This window comes from Rana temporaria, chromosome 2, assembly GCF_905171775.1.
Source record: "Rana temporaria chromosome 2, aRanTem1.1, whole genome shotgun sequence".
NCBI classification, from domain to species: Eukaryota; Metazoa; Chordata; class Amphibia; order Anura; family Ranidae; genus Rana; species Rana temporaria.
Window position 1 is genome coordinate 362,749,627 of NC_053490.1, and position 23,186 is coordinate 362,772,812.

The following is a 23,186-nucleotide window of genomic DNA, read 5'->3' on the forward strand; positions in this document are numbered from 1 at the left end:
CGCCTCTTCCCTTGTTTTCCTCTTATAGATTTGGAACATGGTTTCTGTTCCCCCTGATGGCAGCCCTGAAAATGTATAACCTCTTCAACAATTCACATACTTTCATTATTCATCCCTGTGTCAGCTAATGTTAAACATTATATATTGACTTTAACCCTTCCTCTCATATGGTGCTGGCTTGATACCTGAAGCATTGTTCACTTGCGCATTTTTTTACTTGTATTGTTCTTCTTTCCCCCCAGATGTCTTCTGGGAGACACAGGTCCCAGAAGACAGCAAGGACCAGTGGGATCGCTCAGAGCTAGTTGCGCATGCGCAGTAGGGAACCAGGAAGTGAAGCCGCAAGGCTTCACTTCCTGATTGCCTTACTGAAGATGGCGGTGGCAGCACCCAAGAGCCGAGGGATAGATCAGCTTTGGGTGCTGACATCGCAGGGGGCCCTGGACAGGTAAGTGTCCTTTTTTTTAAAAGTCAGCAGCTGCAGTATTTGTGGCTGCTGACTTTAAAAAAAAGAAAAATTGTCAAAACTCTGCTTTAATCCTCCCTGTCTCCTTCTCTTTGATCGTCCACTTGTTAATAGTCTTAATAAATGCAGCTGCCTATCAAATGTGAATAGAGAACACAGGACTTAAGCCACGTACACACAACCATTTTTCATGTCATGGAAAAAAATAAGTTTTTCTCAATGTGATTCTTGTCTAGCTTGCCTTGCATACAAACGATTGTGAAAAGAAAATGCTCGAGCAAAGCGCGGTGAAAAACGACGACGTGAAAAATGAGAAAAAATAGAGCATGTTCTAAATTTTTAATGGCTATTTTTCACGTCGAGAAAAATGCTCTGGAGCCTACACATGATCGTTTTTAATGACCAATTTAAAAAAATTTATTTTTCTCGTCATGAAAAACGGTCATGCGGTTTAAGAGGGGTAAGATTGCTCTGCAGTGATAGTCTCTGTCCCTTATACAAATGTAGGAGCATAAGGACATACTAAGAATGAGGGCCCGGATTCACGTAGCACTTACCCTCCCTGACGTATCTCGAGATACGCCGCGTAAGTGCACATATGCGCCGTCGTATCTATGCGCCTGATTCTGAAAGCAAGATACGCCTGTAAATAGGCTTCATCCGACCGACGTAAGTTTCCTACACCGTCGTATCGTTGGCGCATATTTACGCTGGCCGCAAGGGGCGCTCCCATTGATTTACGATTTGAATATGCAAATGAGTGAGATACGCCGATTCACGAACGTACTTGCGCCCGGCGCATTAATATACACGGTTTACGTAAGTCGTATGTCCGGCGTAAAGTTATTCCCCATCTATGAGGCGCAACTCATGCAAAGGTATGGACCAGGGAACAGCCGTCGTATTTTACGTTGTTTACGTAGTAGTACGTGAATAGGGCTGGGCGTAGGTTACGTTCAAGTCGTAGGCAGTGATTCAACGTATCTTAGGCGTACGTTCCGACGTGATTCTGAGCATGCGCACTGGGATACGTCCATGAGCCGGCGCATGCGCCATTCGTATCTTGATGGCGCTCGGCCCATCATTTACATGGGGTCACGCCTCATTAGCATGGCTCACGCCCACTGCCACTTACGACAAGTTACGCCAAGGGAACCCAGCGTAGATTTGGGAGCAAGTGATATGTGAATACTGTGCTCGCCGCTCTGCGCTACGTCGGCGTAGCGTATATTCGATACGCTATGCCGGCATAACTATGCGCCACTGTATGTGAATCCGGGCCGAGGTGTACAAGGCCTATGACCTCAGGGCTGTGGAGCCACAGCAGCTGAAGCAAAGAGATCATAGAGAAACCTGCACTGTGGAGACCTTCTGCAAAAGCCACAAGACACATATTTTTGCATGTGTGCATACTGTTTTAACTTGCAACTTTAGCATTTGCATAGAAAAAAGGAAACCTTTGTTCTACCAATGCATCTAATAGACAGGGAATTGTCAGTACCATGTAATTTACCATCTGTATATACTAACAGCACCTCATGTCATCTAACACACAGTCATGTGCTTCCTCCTCAATTAAAATTTACTCACATGGGGCCATTAATAATAAGAGACATAAGGACATTCATATCCGCTACAAATTCCTGCAGATCTGGGTATGGAAGGTCAAGCTCTGTCGTCCTGTGAAGAAAAATGTGCCATGTAATAGAAACATTTCAGAACACTGGGGAAGTGAAGTGGCACAGAGTAAAAAGGAAGTACACAGGAGACATTGATTACAGTGGAAATGAAATAAGATGTGACCATACCGACAGCATAGATTAATATGAAAAAAAGGAGTTTCACATTTATTTATGGTAATGAAAAGAAAGATATCACATTTCATGAAGTTTACCAGAAGTGTTATATACAAATGAAGCAATAGTCTTGTTAACACTAGGTACCCAGAATTCCAACTATCTGCAGTTGCACCTTCATGTCCCAGCCTGGTCTAGCCTAACAGCAATAATCCAAAAGAAAGAGGCCATCACAGCATCAATCCAATGCATGGGATTATTAGTGTGGAAAGCACAGATACATGGGGAAAAAGTAGCTAATGCCTTGACACATTTTGCACACATCATGATATTAACTGCTTTCTTTACCCAATGTACAGTATCTGTGCTTTATGCATAAATAAAAACTCCATATATTGCATCAATGCTCCAGCAGGCTCTCTTTTGGATTTCAGAAGTGCTATATACCCTTAATCCCGCTCTGTCAGCATACACTGTACTGGGAAACTCCTAACGTCTCCAAATGAGGTCTGTTTTTGATGCAAACAACCTAAGTGACAAGAATTCAACTATGTAAGTATCCACTTGTTATAATATAATATGAAAAACATATTGGCCTTGTGTTCAGTTATATACTTTTTTGCAATATGTTACCTTGTTATATACAGTACACACATATATATATATATATATATATATATATATATATATATATATATATATATATATATACATATCCTCACGGGGGGGGGCTGTTTTTTGTCCCCCTCTTTTGGCTGCCTGCTCTGGGCCGCACGCATTGTTGAGCCTTACCAGAGTGACTATCTTTTTATTTACATAGAATTATGTTTTTTCTGGATATCGTGATGTATTCTTATAATACCTTCCTACATGCCTATTAGATACACAATCTCCTGAAGAAGCGCATCAACGCACGCAACATGTAGAGCGATTTTCTCTGAGCGACCTCCGAATACAACTCAACCTTTCCACGCATCCAAACAACCATTAGATTTATATCATTCTACGTGTGTTTTTAATGTGTTTGTATACAATGGTTTTAACTTTATCCAATTCTAAAGTGAGCTGACAGTCAGGATACTGATCATGCCCTTTCCCATCCTTTAAAGTGGTTTATAGTCCATTTTGGTACTTTTACCTACAGGTAAGCCTATAATAATGCTTACTTCTAGGAGATATTCCCCTCTCAATGAGCCGCTAACAGACGCCGGACCTTGCCGGAAAGAAGTCTCCCGCATGCATGCGCGGGAGTGATGACATCGCGGCTCCAGCCACTCACAGCGCTGGAGCCGCGTTATCGGGAAGACACGATGAGGCAACATGTCATCTTCCTCGCCGTGGACCAAGTGAGTTACCGATGCCGCGTTCAAAGGTAAGTATTTCATAATGAGCTAGTATGCGATGCATACTAGCTCATTATGCCTTTTGCCTTACAGATGACAAAAAAAAATAAAAAATTGTTTGGGACTATACAACGCTTTAAGCCTCTATAGGTCTCTGAGGCTGTCTATCATGACAATGAGCTAATACTGTGGCTTAAAAAATGGTATAAAGCAAGGACTCATCAGATCATTAAGTATGTACATACCTGGGGAGCGCCATTATCCTACTGCAATAATCCAGTTTGCGGTGCTGCTGTACCCGGTAATTCTGCTCCCCTGCTAGTGGCCCAGATTCCTGACACCCTGGGAATGTCCATCGCAGCTGCCAAACAGAAGGGGAAGGCACCGCTGGATCAGTGGCAGATCTGCCCTTCACGAGGCTGGAGCTCAGGCTCCACCTCCTGCATCTTGTGTCTTCTTCCATGTGTGCACAGCAGCCAGCCATGAATACGGAGTCTGCACAAACTGTGGTGGCTCAGAGGCTCAGGGCCACTCCACCAACACCTTCAGAGGTGAAAAAATTATGCTGGGGCTACTATCAAGCCCATTCTGGAAGCCATGCCAGGCTGCTCATGTCACTGCTCGCCTATCTTCTCTTCCAGGCTGACAACTATAGTGGGACGGGCCTGAGAACTCCCACTGATGTCAGCTGGGAGGATGGAAGGAGTGGAGGAGAGGCGAGCAGTCACGTGAGTGCTGAGAGGCGCTCTGAGAAATCTGCATATTTTTTATAAACCACAGACACTGGGCCACATAATGTTATCTAACAGAGGGGATTGTATAATCATAATACAGTTATTATAGCAGCAGGAAAGGGCACGGAGTAGAGCAGCACTGTCACCAACTGACAAGCAGGGAGGAGGGGGAGAGGAGGACATAGGAGAGCTGTGGATTACGGAGGCACGTAAACTGACCACGGTGTCAGGGCTCAGCAGCCATGATAACATTTATAGGGGAAGAGCAGAACCAGCCATGCTTTTTAGGTTATACAAAGGGCCAAATGACACAGCACAAGCACTTAACTTCCATTAAAGCTTCATGCTTTAAGGGAACAGGGTAATTATTTATCTTTTTTAGGGTTACAAACACTTTAAACAGCTTCTAGTTTTGGAAGATTTACCACCAACCTATGTGGCTGAGAGAGCTCATCGAGTCCCCACAGGTCAGCACCCCCCAGGCCCCCCCCCCGAGCCCTTTCCTTGTCCCTTTAATGATATCAGACGAAGGCTACGAGTCAAAGGCTTTCAATACGGCATGTTATAAGCAGCAGGCTCCACATCCAGCATAAAGGCACGGCCAAGTTCTTTGACACTCCTCAGGGGGCCAGCGACTGGCTGGACACAGACCCGTGAAGGCCTTTTGTTTCTCTTCACCTGCCACCTCAAGCTGTGCCTTTTCTACAAATGTTTATATCCCCAGCTGCCTATAAATAATGGCACTATCTTAATTACTCCTGTTTAATTTTGCTGTAGGCAATGTTCTCGCCTTTGTTGCACTACTTGAAATTCCTCTGAGGCTGCACTGTGTCCCACTGTTAATTTTTAATCTTCAGGAGTTCCACTACTCATTTCTCTGGGTCGATCCACGGAGTCTCCCTGGGAAAAATAGAAGAGTCACCTAGTGGTCTTCTGTGAACAGCGGTTAGGCCTCAAGTGTTTTTTTCAGTTTGGCATTAGGCTTCATACCGGACATTTTCTTAATTTAAAGCCACGCAAGCAAGGTCCTGGTATTGTGCAGACCCAGGATCCAGAGAGCTTTGCTCTCTACTTATTCCTCTTTTGCCAGAGGGGTCTCTACCCTTATTAGTAAAGGCACCCCATGTACCATACATCAGGTGATCTCTGATCCAGGTGGTCGATATTGTCACATCAACCCCAACGCAGGTGGTCAGACACTATAGCTAGCTATAGCTGCACCCTTTACCTTAAGGCAAGCAGTCCTACCAGTACTTGGTTGCCCCCAGGACTTTTACACCATACTATAGTGCCTGGCCACCTCACCAAGGCAGATACTTGCAGTTTAGCAGACAGATAGCATGGTTCTATCACTGTCCAGGTAAAAGGCAGGCTAAGTTCAGGGAAAAGTCCAATATCCAATCCAGGTCATACACAGGGAAATCCAAACGAGCAAAACAGGGCAGACAAACAGGGGGCTCGATCAGAAACAACGCAGGTATCACTGTCTCTATCACAAGCAAGGGACAGACTATATCAATCACCTTGCAGGTGGACACAGACAGGCAGAATGCAATAGACAAAACCTGGATGCTGGAATGAGGAGCAGAAGCACTTAAGTGATCCTGACAGATATGTGGCTGTGGTTCTGGATATTTGTTATCGTAAACTGCTTATTGTGAATGTGTACCTACCTCCACCATTTCAGCCACAATTGCTCTACGATTTGCTTCTCAAACTGACCCCCTATGTTCACCTTCCCATGGTGTTGATGGGCAATTTTAATACTATTTTTGATGCTGCCTTGGATACTTCCAACCCTAACAGACCGGGCTCTACTAAGCTTTCCTCCTAGGCCTCCACAGCTGGGCTTTCGGAGTTGTGGTGATGAAAACACCCATCTCCCGATTGTTACTCCCACCTTTCCAGAACGCACTGCTCTTTGGCGAGGATAGACTTAGCATTTGGGAATCCCCCACTTTTACCTTTACTACAAGATACTTAAAGCGGAGGTCCACCCTAAAATTCAACTTTATCAGAATATCTTCTCTGTAATCTCAACTTAAAGAGGGAGTTCACCCGAAAAAAATGTTTTAACCTTAGATTCATGCTCATTTTGTCTAGGGGAATCGGCTAGTTTTTTTTTTAACTAGTAGCCGACCAGCCACCGTCATTATACGGCGGCAGGTCGGCTCTCCTGGGCGAGAGCCCGTAGCTATACGTCCTATCGTATAGCCGCCACTAGGGGGCGCGTGCGCGCCGCCGGAGGCGCGCGCGCGCGCTCCCCGCTCGCCCCCGACTCCCGTGCGTGTGCCCGGCGGGCGCGATCGCCGCCGGGCACACGCGATCGCTCGGTACAGAGCGGGGAACGGGAGCTGTGTGTGTAAACACACAGCTCTCGTTCCTGTCAGCAGGGGAAATGCTGATTTTCTGTTCATACAATGTATGAACAGAAAATCAGTGTTTCCCCTAGTGAGGCCACCCCCCCCCCCACAGTAAGAACACACCCAGGCATACTTAACCCCTTCCCCGCCCCCTAGTGTTAACCCCTTCACTGCCAGTGGCATTTTTATAGTAATCTAATGCATTTTTATAGCACTGATCGCTATAAAAATGCCAATGGTCCCAAAAATGTGTCAAAAATGTCCGAAGTGTCCGCCATAATGTCGCAATACCGAAAAAAAAATCGCTGATCGCCGCCATTACTAGTAAAAAAAATATTAATAAAAATGCCATAAAAATACCCCCTATTTTGTAAACGCTATAACTTTTGCGCAAACCAATCAATAAACGCTTATTGCGATTTTTTTTACGAAAAATATGTAGAAGAATACGTATCGGCCTAAACTGAGGAAAAAAAATGTTTTTTTATATATTTTTGGGGGATATTTATTACAGCAAAAAGTAAAAAATATTCATTTTTTTCAAAATTGTCGCTCTATTTTTGTTTATAGCGCAAAAAATAAAAAACGCAGAGGTGATCAAATACCACCAAAAGAAAGCTCTATTTGTGGGAAAAAAAGGACGCCAATTTTGTTTGGGAGCCACGTCGCACGACCGCGCAATTGTCTGTTAAAGCGACGCAGTCCCGAATCGCAAAAAGTACTCTGGTCTTTAGGCAGCAATATGTTCCGGGGGGTAAGTGGTTAAATCAAAGCTGTACTTACCGTTTTAGAGAGCGATCTTCTCCGCCGCTTCCGGGTATGGTCTTCGGGACTGGGCGTTCCTATTTTGATTGACAGTCTTCCGACAGGCTTCCGACGGTCGCATCCATCGCGTCACGAGTAGCCGAAAGAAGCCGAACGTCGGTGCGGCTCTATACGGCGCCTGCGCACCGACGTTCGGCTACTTTCGGAAAATCGTGACGCGATGGATGCGACCGTCGGAAGCCTGTCAATCAAATAGGAACGCCCAGTCCCGCAGCCCATACCCGGAAGCGGCGGAGAAGATCGCTCTCTAAAACGGTAAGTACAGCATCGATTTAAAAAAAAATAGCCGATTCCCCTAGACAAAATGAGCATGAATCTAAGGTTAAAAATGTACATTTCCGGTGAACCTCCACTTTAAGCAATATGTGAAAAAAAAATGTTTTACATGCCTCTAAATCCTTGTTGCTAGGCATAATAGCTAATCTGCCTCCTTCCTAAACCGCGGTATGTCTTCTCCTATACCTATACCGAGTGGCCTCCTGGGAAATGAGTGTCATCAAAAAATTGCGTTATTTCCATAAAAGAAATGACGCGATTGAGGTGGATCACAGCGCCATTTTCAAAAAGGGCACAAAGCCCTTAGTTCACAGTAGCCTTGCTGACGGACAAGAGGGAGCTTCAGAGAAGCAAAGAGCAGCGATCGCGGGACTGCAGCAGCTAATTCAGGGAGAATATTGTCACAGAACAGGTAAGGTTTTTTAATAATGAAAAGCAGCTATAACTGTGCTCAATATGTGTAGTGATTTGAGAGGTGCATGCTAGTTACCCAGTATGCACCTCTCCACCGTAAACAGGTAAAAAACAGGAACTGGGCATCTGATGCCCACGCATGCAATGGAAACGGCCAGAAAATGACATGCAGCATAAAGGCAAGTGATTACTATGATTGGCTGATCGATTGGGGAGCTTTTAGTATGTTTAAGGGAATATTTTAATGTATATAATTTTAACTTTCAAAAAAAAAAATATGACCGGATCCCCGCTTATATATTTGGGCATATCTGATCACATGAGGGCATGTGATGAGGGCATATCTGATCACAACCTGTTGTCTATTAACCTGATATTCCCCGCTGGTCATGGGAAGAGCGGTTGGAGTAGTTGCAGGTTGATCAGGTATCCTCCCATCTTCAAACAGCTATTACCTTGTACTGGTCCACCAATATGGATTCAGCTGAGCCCCCTGTGGTGTGGGAGGCATTTAAGGCAGTCATCAGGGGAGAATGTATTTCTGCTATTAAAATGGCACGTATAGATCATAGTTACATAGTTAGTCAGATTGAAAAAAGATACAAGTTCATCTATTTCAACCAATATAAGAGAGAGAAAAAAAAAGAAAAACATACAATCGCATATACCCAATTTAATACCCAAAGTTGATGCAGAGGAAGGCAAAAAACCCCAGTACAGCATGATCTAATTTGCTCAAGCAGGAAAAAAAATTCCTTTCTAATCCCGCGTGAGGCAATCGGATATTCCCTGGATCAAATAGATTGAGACAGTAGGTATGGTGCTGTTCTAAAAGGCAATGCTATACCAGGAATCTAATTGTTCCAATAATGCACTCTAACCAGTGATATTATTAACTACACCTTCTAGTAAGCAAACTTGAAATAAAATTAATTTGAAATAAATAAAGTGACTGGTGCTATATGCAGCTAAATGGCTTGCAATGTGATAAAGCATACATTTGAAAAAAAGCGCAATCTTATTTAAAGTGACTAGTACTTTAGTGAATAATTTAATAAACACAGTCCTTTTTTAACACAAAGTCTTTTACAAAAAAAGTGACAGGTGCTCTTCAGACGTTTATCGTTTGTGCTGGTGCTCCTTATATTGCACCCTATGGTATTGCACTCACCAGAAATATTCATCCCTCGAAGGGGTATTTCACAGTAATATTGTTTTCCAAAAGATTTATTGAGATTGTACCGTTGAAATCATACTCACATCCTCTCTGTATGTTTAAAACATTTAAAAACCAGGAAGCCGGGACAATTCACGTTCCACGGCTACAAATGGGAAGTGACGCAAATACGCTAGAAGCTCCGCGGACATTTACGATTGGACAGGCGGGGGTCGACCTAGTTACAGAGCCGGTGGGTATCATGACCAAATTTGGGCACTATTTTTCTTCACTATATATGCACCCATTCTGCCATATGACCCTACTGCTATGGACCCTGTATTGGGATGTCTAGCTCTCCGGGTTCTTACCAAAACTGATAGAGATGCCCTGGAAACCAAGATAACGCCTCTGGAGATCAAGGCAGGTATTTTTGCCTTTCCTCTTTATAAGGCCCAAGGCCTGACAGGTTTCCACCTGACTTCTACAAAACGTATGCAGAATTAATAGTACCCCAACTTAGTGCAGTTTGCCCACTGCCTAGACAACAGACCCCACCATCAATGCTAGATGCCTATATCATCCTCCTTCCAAAACCAGGCAAGGATCCTGCAGAATGTGCCTCCTATCGTCCAATTGAATATGGAGCTTAAAATTCGAACTAAGGTTTTAGCAACCCGGTTGGCAAAGATTATTCCCTCCTTAGTTGATAGTGACCAGACTGGTTTTATACCCGGAAAGTCTACAGGCACAAACTTAAGAAGAGTATTTACACATCTCCAGCTCCCTCATACAGGATCACTGACTAGATTTTTAGTATCTATTGATATAGAGAAGACCAGCGGCTCCCGCGACGGGGCTCGTAGGTGGTCAATCTCGCTGATAAAAGCAGTGAGATTGACACAATATCGCGGGCACCTACTGTAGTCTTCTTCAGGGTATTTTTTCCTAGAGAGACATATCAAAAAATTCACAAATGTTTACAGACATCTATGAATATCTTGTATTATAATGAGATTATAATTACCACTTAGAATAAAAAATGAAATTAAACTGTATCCTATAGCCAAACTTTGCTTTAAAAAGGTCCCAGCAATCCCATAGTCGCCAATCAACCCATATGGCAGGGATATGCAATTAGCGGACCTCCAGCTGTTGCTGAACTACAAGTCCAATGAGGCATAGCAAGACTCTGACAGCCACAAGCATGACACCCAGAGGCAGAGGCATGATGGAACTTGTAGTTTTGCAACAGCTGGAGGTCCGCTAATTGCATATCCCAGCCATATGGTCTACACATACAAATCTTTTCTAATTTAGAGCAAATAAACGATGACTGAAAAAAAGAATGAGATAGGAACTTACAACAACGCTCACAAGAGAGGATTTCTATACTCACTAGGCAGTACAAACAAATAGAACTGTTGGATGAGGAAATCAGTAGTTTGGAGTTAGCTATGATCCCTTTCAAACATCATAAGCTGTTCTCCAAATTACAGACAAAACTAAAAGAAAATCTATCAGCATACAATAAAAACATCCTACAGAAAAAGGAGATCAAGTTTTGGAGAGACAAAACTGAATTCTCAGAGGGTAAAGCATATAAATGGAATATAAATAATACACATTCAAAACAAGAGATCAACAATTCTATAATATAATAATAAACTGGGCAGTATGTCCCAAGGAAATCCCCCGCCCCCCCAGTCCAACAGCTCGTGGCCAAGACTACACATCACCGTAAAATCCTTTTCTCTGAAGTCCATAGACAGACACAGCTTCCTTAAATCTTGACATTTGGGTTATGTGCCGTCTAATCAATCAAAACTATGGATTCTCAAACTATGGCCCTCCAGATGTTGTAGAACTACACATCCCATGAGGCATTGTAACACACTAACATTCACAGACATGACTAAGCATGATGGAAATTGTAGTTCCTGAACAACTGAAGGGCCGTAGTTTGAAGACCCATGGTCTATTAGGAGAGAACTAATAGATGTAACATAACCCAAATGTCAAGATTTAAGGAAGCTGTGTCCGTCCATGGACGAAAGAGAAAATAGGATTTTTGTACTTACCGTAAAATCCTTTTCTCTGAAGTCCATGGACGGACACAGCTTCCTTAAATCTTGACATTTGGTTTATGTTCCGTCTATTAGTCCTCTCCTAATAGACGGAACATAACCCAAGTGTCAAGATTCAAGGAAGCTGTGTCTGTCCATGGACAAAAGAGAAAAGAAGCCGCAACAATAGAGGCCCATTTGAACAAGAAAATAAAAAACAAATGGTGGACACAGATTCAGATTATGCGTATAATGCTAGCTCAAACGAACAGCATTTATCTATACCTCGAATTAACCAACCATGTAGCGGCACAGAAATGGGGGAATCAGATTCCTCACTTTCAGATGCATCAAGTACCATTATTGGTACTCCCCACCCAACAGGACGTCCAATACCATCACAAAACAGGGGGGTTGGTCCCCACTAGACGAGCAGAGGAGGGAAGGGTTTGGAACCTTATGTGGTTCGGACTCGTTCAAACAATTGAATGTCAGAAATGTGTCATCACATCCTATTTTGTCTAAGGGACTAGGGGCCAGATCCTCAAAAGGGATACGCCGGCGTATCTACTGATACGCCGTCGTATCCCTGGGCCAGATCCTCAAAAGAGATACGCAGACTTAACTGCTGTTCAGTCTGTGTGTAACTTTGGAAACGATCCTCAAAAGGCTTTTTCCAAAGTTAGGCAGAAGATCCGGCATGTGTAATTGAATTACACTGCCGAATCTTAGGATGCAGTACCGCATCCGCCGCTGGGGGCATTTCGAGTCGAAATGCCGTTTCTAGTATGCAAATTAGCACTTAAGGCGATCCACAAAGCTTTCCAGCTTCGTTTTTTCGCCGTAAGTGTTATTTTGCAAGTGTAAAACTAGGGCTGATGTTACAAAGTGTAAACTAGTCACACCATGTAAAAGCCCATTCCAGCGACGGCATTTGGTATGCATTCCCGAGGGAGAACTCCACGGCAATTTGTAAAAACAAAACCGGCATGGGTTCCCCCCCAGGAGCATACCAGGCCCTTAGGTCTGGTATGGGTTGTAAGGGGACCCCCCCCTACGCCGAAAAATCGACGTAGGGGGTCCCCCTACAATCCATACCAGACCCGTATCCAAAGCACGCTACCCGGCCGGTCAGGAAGGGAGTGGGGACGAGCGAGCGCCCCCCCCCCCCTCCTGAGCCGTGCCAGGCCGCATGCCCTCAACATGGGGGGGTTGGGTGCTCTGGGGCAGGGGGGCGCACTGCGGGCCCCCCCACCTCAGAGCACCCTGTCCCCATGTTGATGAGGACAGGACCTCTTCCCGACAACCCTTGCCATTGGTTGTCGGGGTCTGCGGGCGGGGGCTTATCGGAATCTGGGAGTCCCCTCAAATAAGGGGGCCCCCAGATACCGGCCCCCCACCCTAAGTGAATGGATATGGGGTACATCGTACCCCTATCCATTCACCTGTAGGCAAAAAGTTAGTTAGTAAACACACAACACAAGGCTTTTTAAAATAATTTATTATTCTGCTCCAGAGGCCCCCCCTGTCTTCGTTATTAGCTCAATTACCAGGGGGGGCTTCTTCTTCCACTCTCCGGGGGTCTTCTCCGCTCTCCGGGGGGGGTTTCTTCTTCCGCTCTCCGGGGGGGGCTTCTCCGGACTCCGGGGGTGTTCTTCCATCTTCTCCCCTCTTCCGCTGTTGACTCTGCGAACCCCGGTTCTTCTGCAGATGTCCGGTGCCTTCTCCTTCAGCGCTGGCTGCCTGCTATCTTTGTGTGTTAGCTCAATTTCAAACAGGCAGCCGGCGCGGTCTTCTGTGACGTCAGGGTCTTCTCTTCCCTTCTTCCGATGTTGCCTCATCGCCTGTTGTCGCTGTAATGATGGAAGCGCGCCCCCCTGCCCCAGAGCACCCAACCCCCCCATGTTGAGGGCATGCGGCCTGGCACGGCTCAGGAGGGGGGGGGGGGCGCTCGCTCGTCCCCACTCCCTTCCTGACCGGCCGGGTAGCGTGCTTTGGATACGGGTCTGGTATGGATTGTAGGGGGATCCCCTACGTCGATTTTTCGGCGTAGGGGGGGTCCCCTTACAACCCATACCAGACCTAAGGGCCTGGTATGCTCCTGGGGGGTGAACCCATGCCGGTTTTTTCTTTGAAAATTGGCATGGAGTTCTCCCTCAGGAATGCATGCCGAGCGACGCTGTCATTTTTTTTTTTTTTTCCCGACGCAACTTTTTTAAGCCGTCGCGATCCTCAAAACTCGGCGTAACGTAACTTCGCGCATGCGCAGTACGGCCGGCGCGGGAGCGCGCCTCATTTAAATGGGACTCGCCCCATTTGAATAGGAACGCCTTGCGCCGGCAGAATTTTAGTTACACAGCCTGAAATTTCTAGATAAGTGCTTTGTGGATCGGGCACTTAGGTAGAAACTTTAAGGCAGTGTAACTTAAATGGGATTTTTTAAGTTACGCCAGGTTTTTGTGGATCTGGCCCCCTGTTTCTATCTTTGGAACAGATCCACAAAATCAGTTTCCAAGAGATAGACAGAAGATCCGGCATGTGTAAGAGACTTACACTGCCGGATCTTAGGATGCAGTACCGCATCCGCCGTTGGGGGCATTTCGCGTCGAAATGCCGCTTCGGGTATGCAAATTAGCACTTACGGAGATCCACAAAGCTTTTACGCTTTGTTTTTTCTCCGTAAGTATTAAGTTGCATGTGTAAAATTAGGGCTGCTTTTACAAAGTGTAAACTGTTTACACCTTGTAAAAGTAGACCCTTCTGTCCACAAATCCACAAAGCTCGGCGTAACGTAATTTCGCGCTATGCACGTCGGGAAAATGACGTCACGAGCATGCGCCTAATTTAAATGGGAATCGCCCCCATTTGAGGAACGCCTTGCGCCGGCGGAATTTAAGTTACACAGCTGAAAATTTCTAGGTAAGTGCTTTGTGGAGGAGGAGGAGGGCACAGAGGAGGAGGATGAGGGCACAGGCGCGAGTTTATCGTCCACGGCGTGATCTTTGGCAAATGCCAGATTATGAGGTGATTGGCAACTACCGGTTTGATAGGGAGGCCATCCTGGAGATCATCCAACTTCTTCAGGAGGATCTTATCACCCCAACCAGACGCTCCCATGCCCTGACACCTCTACAAAAAGTGATGGCAACCCTCCATTTTTTAGCCAGTGGCTCATTCCAGCGTGCATCTGGAGGTGTGGCTGGGATGGTGCAGTCAACAATGAGCAAATGTGTCCATCAGGTGGTCCCTGCCATACTGCGGCGCATGAGCAACCAGTTTGTGATGCCCACCCAGGAGGAGCAGCGTGTGCAAGCCATGACAGACTTCTATAACATTGCTGGCTTCCCAAGGACCATCGGGGCGATAGACTGCACCCATGTGGCACTACAGGCCCCCCATGAAACAGAACACCTGTTCAGAAACAGGAAAGGCTGGCATTCGATCAATGTCCAGGTGATCGTAGATGCCCATGGCCTCATCTGGCACGTTTGTGCCAAGTTTCCAGGGTCGTGCCACGACAGTTACATCCTACGGCAGACCAAGATCTACCAAGACTTGGAGCAGAATGTGTATGGAGACAGCTGGCTGATTGGTGAGTGACATTGGTGTCAGGTATGCCCCCCCCATGATGCAGACATCACAAGGGGCACATGCATGACTAATATCCTCCTGTCTTTTCCCTTACAGGTGACTCAGCATATGCGTTGGGACCCCACCTGATGACCCCCTTTAGGAACCCCCAAACACCCGGAGAACGGAAATTCAACGAGGTGCACATCCAGACCCGGGCAATAGTAGAGCGGACATTTGGCCTTCTCAAGTCCAGATTTAGATGCCTTGACAAGACTGGGGGTACACTCTTGTATTCCCCAGACTTTGTCTGCCAAATTATTGGGGCATGTTGCATCCTCCATAATTTTGCTTTGAGAAGGGGCCTGCATGTTGATATATGTCCTGACCTAACCCCCCACCCAGGCAATCCCCCCCCCAAACCCCTCTACCCGGACTGCTGAGGGCCAGGTAATAAGGAGACAACTGGCTGAAGGCATCTTTGCCCAGTAAATGGACCCTAATTATCTTTATTTTTTTGCTTTGCCCAGAATAAATCACAGAGATTATGTGACCTTTAAATATTTTCTTTGCACATGAAATGCACATTACTTATATGCCAATGAGAATGTTTTTTTTTTTTTGTTACAAAACGCACATTAATTATCTCACAATGAGAATGCATGAATGCACGTCACTGTGGTCCCTAGCACAGACACATCACATGCACATCGAATTGGATTAGATCCAAGTACCCCCCCCCTTTGGTACTTGGGAGCAGTAACGCCCCGCCACGGCTCCAATTATGTCACTGTGCATTCATACACCATTCAGGAACCTAGGATGACTTCTCCCTGGTCCTGGGGATCCATACTCCACCAAAACTGAGGGTGACACCCTTATGTTTTCAGGAATGCCACCCCCCCACATTCACACATCATTCACACACATAAACCAAATCATAAGTACAGTAGCAAAAAAAAAAAAAAAAAAAAAATTCAAAAGTACCCCTGCAAATTAAGGATGTTGCCGAGTGCTCCTTCTGGGCTGCCCACGGCCACGGGCATGGCCACGGCCGACAGGGGGATCTTCACCGGGGGGGGGGTCTGTGCAGGGGAGGGAGTATTTTCAGGGGGGGGCTGTGCAGGGGAGGGAGTATTTTCAGGGGGGGGGGTCTGTGCAGGGGAAGAAGGAGCCTCCCCTGGTGTCTGTCCTCCTGCTGGCCTTCCCTCCAAGGCAACGGCTATCCTTGTCAGACAGGAACTAATGTCAGCCGTATTGGCCTGCACAGCCCGGGTATTGGCCTGCACAGCCTGGGTGAGGGCAGTCACCTCCTGGGCCACGCCTGTTGTTGCGTTTTTCAGGTCCCACAAACACGTGATGACCCCCACTGAGTTGGTGGCCACCTCACCCAGTGACTCCCTCATTGCACCCAGGCTGCGCTCCACCTTGGTCATCGTTTTTTGGATTGCAGACAGACTGCGGGTCTGCCGGACATTGTCCCTCAACAGACTGACCGGCAGACGCACCAACCCCCCCTTGTTTTCCGGGGTCGGCCTCCTACTTGCCCCTGAGGCTTGTGGCCTTGGAGGAGGAGTTGGAGTGAGCCATGGGTGCTGCTGCATGTTGGAGGAGGGTTGGAAGGGGCGACCCATGATGGTGGCCTGACTGCTGGGCGCCTGTGGGGTTCCCTCAGGGGATGACTCAAAGGTCATATCTTGGCCCATCATGATTTGCTGCCCAATCACAATATTGTCATCTTCCTCCCCCTCATCCTCCTCCCACTCAACATCCAAATTAGGGGAGTTGTGGGCACTCCCCTCCCATGGCGAATCCTGCCCTTCTTGGGACTCTGCATCAGCCTGTCTTGGGGGTGGTGCAGCAGCCTGCCCTTATGGGCCACCAACCTCCTGACCTGATGGGGCTGCCACCTCCTGGGCTGATGGGGCTGCCACCTCCTGGGCTGATGGGGCTGCCACCTCCTGGGCTGATGGGGCTGCCACCTCCTGCCCTGATGGGGCTGCCACCTCCTGCCCTGATGGGCCAGCAACCTCCTGCCCTGATGGGGCTGCCACCTCCTGGGCTGATGGGGCTGCAACCTCCTGGCCATCTGGGGAGGACACAAAACAATCACAGGTTGTTGGATCCACACACTTGGCACATCTTCCCTTCCCCCACCCACACATGCTAATCACCAGATAGAAATTCAAAAAAATTACCTGTCCTCATAAGAGGATCATTGTCAAAGCCAGGCAGGCCCACCACCTGCTGTGGGTGGAAACACTGGGCCACTGCCCATTCCTCCTCACTCATCCTGACTGGGCAGGGTCCCTCTCCTCCAGTGCCCCTGGTATGGGCATGCAGCGTTGCCAGCTTGTTCCGGGACACGCTCCTCAAGTCATTTTTTTTTTTTGAACTCCAGCGATGGTCCTGGTCTCCCCCCCCCCCCCCCCGCCGCATTGATCCGATCGGTAATAGTTTTAAGGATCTACTTCCTCCTGGCCGGGGTGGTGTTGTGGCTCTCAGGGCCATGGAGAAATCGCCCATATTTAATGACGCCCTGAGCAAGTATATGCTTCTCTGCCAGGGAGCCATGACAGACAACACCCAGCAACAGGGAACTCACCCAAAAAACAAACAACAATACACACACACAACAAAGAAAATAAAAACAAGCAAAAATAAAAAATATACAGACAGCTACTATAAATTCAAAAACAAACAGGCAAAAAAGGAAAACAAAAAAAAATCACACACCAAAAAAGAAACACTTATCAAAAACAAACAGGCAAACAATCAAAACAAAGAACAAATTAGCAAAAACAAACACCAACTATACCCTCCAACTCCACAAACACTTTTCTCACAAACAAATCTTACCAACAAACACTGACAAACGTTCAAAGCAGAAGCAACTTGCTTTAGGAAGGGAACACAGGGAAATACTTTTGCAATACAAGTCTGTTTGACTGGGGCTATTTAGACACAGGGCGATCTTCAAACTAAGTACGCTTGGCCTTTTACCTATCTCACTGATTGCGATGACCAAAGTTCTGCACATGCACAGTGAGGTCCAGATTCGTGCGCGCATGCGCAGTACGGCCGGCACTTCATTTGCATGGGGTCACGGCTCATTACAATGAGGCACGCCCACTTCATTCCCACTTGCCATAACCACGCCTTACGCATTGAAACTTAGGTTAAGGATGGCGCAATTTTGTGCGCAAGTGCGCTGAGAATACGGTACTTACGACACCAACTTAGGGCGCCGTAACTTAAATGACATAAGTTAGATAATCCTAAATTTACACAGGTTTTTGAGAATTTGGCCCGATGGCCCACCTGTGGTGGGAGTGTCTAAAAATAAAGAAATATTGGAAAGGGATCCTGCAGTTAATAAAAGTAATAACTAAAAAAGAAATACCAGAGGACCCGTGGACAGTTGTTCCATGAGGGGCAAGGATCTGTCAAACAATATAACAACTCAGTAATCCCACACCTATTGAACATGGCAAAAAGACATCCCTAAAAACTGGCAGGCAGTAGAAAGCTTTTCAACCCGAGAATGGATAAATATGGTAGAAGAAACGCACAATATGGAATGCCTGAGGCAGAGTCTAGAGGAAAAAAGCGCAGAGTCAATAGATAAATAGGAGGGTTGGAAAATGTTTAAAAAGACATGTAGGTATGCAGAGGTAATTAGTCCTTAGACTGGGGGAACATATCTGCAGCGGGAGTAAACGAGTAATGTGAAATATGTTAAAGGATGAATTGTAAAAGATAAGAGGTACGTGGGTGGGTCGGATGGGTGGGTGGAAAGTTAGTGGGGGATTTGCACAAGGGAGGTAAACAGGTTTCATGGGACTGTTATATACACATTTTTGTATACTTGTATAACCTGGAAAAAATAAATAAAATAAGGAATAAAAAAAAAAAAAACATTCCAGTCAGGCTCATAGAAAAATACATTTAAGAATTCTACAATTTTGTGAACCAGGCCCATGAGGCTGGAGCAATTAAAAAGGATCTGTATGAATTTGTTAGGACCAAGCATCCAAGGGTACCCACATTCTACAGACTTCCCAAAATCCACAAGAATCTTACAAATCCAACCGGGAGATCTCTGGGCCATATTCTTGTACATTTGAGGCGGGCGGCGCGTAAGCCATTTACACTACGCCGCCCCAACCTACAGGAGCAAGTGCTGTATTCCCCAAACACTTGCTCCGTAGTTTGGGGCGGCGTAGTGTAATTGGCCCGGCGTATCCCCGCGTAATTCCAAGGGGGCTGCTTGTATTTAAATTAAGCGCGCCCCCGTTTCGATTAAACTGCGCATGCGCCAGGCTAAAAATAGCCCAGTGCGCATGCTCCAGTTCTCGGCGTAAAACGTCAATGACGCCGACTTGTGCGTCATTGACGTAAAGTCGTATTCAAGAACGACTTAGGGAAACGACGTACCCGACGGGAAAAGACGACGCGGACCCGAGGCCATACTTAACATGGCATACGTGGGACTGGCGTAAGGTTACCCCTCATATAGCAAGGGTAACCTTACGCCTACGACGTAAGCAACGGTTACGCGACGCGAATTTGTTTGGGAATCGGCGTATCAGGCTCATTTGCATAAACAAATGAGACCTGAACGTAAACGCCACCTAGCGGCCGGCTGGGTAATTACATTTAAGATCCGACAGTGTAAGTGACTTACACATGTCGAATCTTCAGCGTATCTATGCGAAAATGATTCTAGGAATCACTCGCATAGATACGCGGGCCAAAAAAGAGAGATACGACGGAGTATCATGAGATACTCCGTCGTAACTATACTCAGAATATGGCCCTCTATAGCTAGATTCAGGTAGAGTTAGGTCGGCGTATCAGTTGATACGCCGACCTAACTCAGAATCTGCGCCGACCTATGTTTAAGTGTATTCTGGAACAGAGATACGCTTGCGCCGTCCTATCTTAGGTTGCAATATTTAGGCTGGCCACTAGGTGGCGCTTCCATTGCGGTCGGCGTAGAATATGTAAATCAGTAGATACGCCTATTCACGAACGTACACCCGGCCGCCGCAGTACATTTACGCCGTTTACTTAACGCTTTATCAGGCCTAAAGTTATTCCATCAAATAGATGGAATAGTAATGTTAAAGTATGGCCGCCGTTCCCGCTTCAAAATTCTAAATTCTTACGTTGTTTGCGTAAGTCGTCCGCGAATAGGGATTTGAGTCGTCTACGTCCCATCGAAATCAATAGGCCCGTGCGGCGGACTTAGCCGCAATGCACACTGGGAAATGTAGGCGCCCGGCACATGCGCAGTTAAAAAAAAAGCGTCACTCACGTTGGGTCGAGCCTCATTATCATAAAACACGCCCCCTCAGACAAATTTGAATTAGGCACCCTTACGCCCGCCCGCTTTAGGCTACGCCGCCGTAACTTAGCAGGCAAGTACTTTGAGAATCAAGTACTTGCCTCGCTAACTTACGGCGGCGTAGCCTAAACACGCTAAGCAACGCTGCCTTAAAGTTAAGGCAATCTTGCTGAATCTAGCTAATAGTCTCTGGAAACTGAGGCGTTTATGAAAATCTCAGTAGAGTTAATAATGCATACCTACAAGCTTATGTTCTGACCCTACCCTCCTTTACAAAAGACACCACACATTTTTTTTTAAACAATGGAAGAACTAACCATTCCTGAGCATTCCTTTTTGGTTACAATTGACGTATAAGCCTTGCATAGTCCAATTCCTCACCGCAAGGGCCTATCTGTGGTGCAGAGGGTACTACAACAAGGCTCCTGACATGACAGGGCCCTAAATGAATTCATCTTTGGAGGATTAGAATACATTCTTATCCACAACTACTTTTTGTTTATTTTGTTATTTCAACTAGAGGAGGGGATAAATTCAGGCAATTATGTAGACGTGAAGTCTATTGGATTTTCCATTTAAATACGAGAATACCTATAGGGTTAAATTTCGAGTGGGACGTATCCCACTATTATGAGTAATATGGGTTTCCATGACGCTCGCGCCCAACATTTACTCATGTATTTATTCATTTATTTTTGATGCTTCTCTCCTCCCATAATAATGACGATACACATTTTGCCTGGCCCTCTCGTTTTGTATTTTACGTAAGGTGTTTCCGTTTCATCCATACTCCTTTTTTTCTTTTTCATACAAATTTCATCGGATCATCTATATATGTAAGGATTTACATGATGATTGGATTATATAGGCGATAGATTCTAACTTCGGTTTAACCGACATGTGTGAGTCTCTCTACCTATATCTAATTCATCTATTCACTAAATGTTTTCGTCCCCCCGCTGCTATAAGTAGTTTAGATATGTCCAACAATTAGCCGGATTCAGAAAGACTTACGTCGACGTATCTACAGATACGCCGCGTAAGTGTAAATATGCGCCGTCGTATCTATGCGCCGTACCCACAGAACTAGATATGCCTGAAAATAGGCTTCCTCCGACCGACGTAACTTTCCTACGCCGGCGTAGCGTGGGCGCATATTTACGCTGGACGCATCTGGCGCTCCCATTGATTTCCTATTCAAATATGCAAATGAGGGAGATACGGCGATTCACGAATGTACGTGCGCCCGACGCAGGCTATGCGTGGTGCGCGTAAGTCGTACGTCTGGCCTAAAGTTATTCCATCAAAAAGCTGGTTTGTCTCTGCACCAGACTTGCACAGGTCAGCTGGAGAGTAGCTACAGCAGCACTGTTACGGATGAGCTGAGCAACCCCACTTGCAGGACAACACATCTGTGTGCCAACATGCCTGGGGCAGCCGTGGTCCTAGCACTACTAATGTGTCCACAGGCACGGAGGAGGGCACGGGAGAGGATATACCGCACGTGCATGAACGTCTTTGGCATGGGTGATTCGGAGGTGTATCGCATCTTCAGATTCAGCCCTGCTGCCATCCTGGAATTAGCCACAACCCTGCATGATGACATCACCAGCAAGACACATTGCGCACATGCAGTGCAGCCACTGGTCAAGGTACTGGCAACACTGCATTTCCTCGCAAGTGGATCTTTTCAGCGTACAAGTGGAGTAGTGGCTTGGATGTCACAATCCACCATGAGCAGATGCGTGCACCAGGTTGTCCCCGCAATCCTCACACGCATGTCCCACCACATCATCAGACCCACCCATCAGCATCTGCGGCAGAAGGCAATGCAGGATTTCTTCAGAATTGCAGGATTCCCACTCACCATGGGGGCTATTGATTGCACACATGTGGCACTACGCCCCCCCCCCCCCATGCCACAGAGCACATATAACGTAATCGTAAGCATTGGCATTCGATCAATGTACAGGTGATAGCCGATGCCCAATGCCTCTTATGGCACATCCGTGCCAAACACCCCGGGGCCTGCCACGACAGCTACATATACTGTCAAATAGGCATGTGCATTTCGTTTCGTTCCGAATCGAAATTCGGACGAATTTTTCATTATTCGGACATTCGGATGCATACGAATTCCCGAATTGCAATATTAATGAATTTACCGAATCCGAACGAACGTTTTCGATTCCGAATCGAAAATCCGCGGACGAAATTCGATCGGAATTCAAATTTTTTGTTTTCGAATTCCGATCGAATTTCGTCCGCGGGTTTTCGATTTGGAATTCGAAAAAAAAAAATTTTTTTTTTTTTTTTTTGGAATTCCGATCGAATTTCGTCCGCAGGTTTTCGATTTGGAATTCGAAAAAAGATTTTTTTTTTTTTTTTGTTTTTTTGTTTTTTTGGAATTCCGATCGAATTTCGTCCGCGGGTTTTCGATTTTGAATTCGAAATTTTTTTTTTTTTTTTTGGAATTCCGATCGAATTTCGTCCGCGGGTTTTCGATTTGGAATTCTAAAAAATATATATATATTTTTTTGGAATTCCGATCGAATTTCGTCCGCGGCTTTTCGATTTGGAATTCGAAATTTTTTTTTTTCTTTTTTTTTTCGAATTCCGATCGAATTTCAAAATTATATTCGAAGAGAGAATTTTAGAATTCGACCGGATTTTTCGAAATTCGGTCGAAAACGAACGAGTTCCGAAAACGAATTTAACACATGTAACGAACCTAACTTAACGAAATTAATTAAATAACGAATTAAAACGAAACGAAACAAAATTTTCCCTTTTGCACATGCCTACTGTCAAAGCAACATCCCAACAG

At 46.0% G+C, this 23,186-nt stretch overlaps 1 protein-coding gene across 3 annotated transcripts in view; it reads right to left on the minus strand.

The window, feature by feature from the left end:
* Positions 1–23,186, minus strand: part of AMPD2 (adenosine monophosphate deaminase 2) — a 368,990-nt gene that overhangs the window by 130,791 nt on the left and 215,013 nt on the right. For all 3 annotated transcript variants that reach the window (XM_040337637.1, XM_040337638.1, XM_040337639.1), the window contains exon 8: positions 2,057–2,146. In XM_040337637.1, coding sequence (XP_040193571.1) covers positions 2,057–2,146 — 90 coding nt within the window. The remainder of the gene's footprint in view (positions 1–2,056; positions 2,147–23,186) is intronic.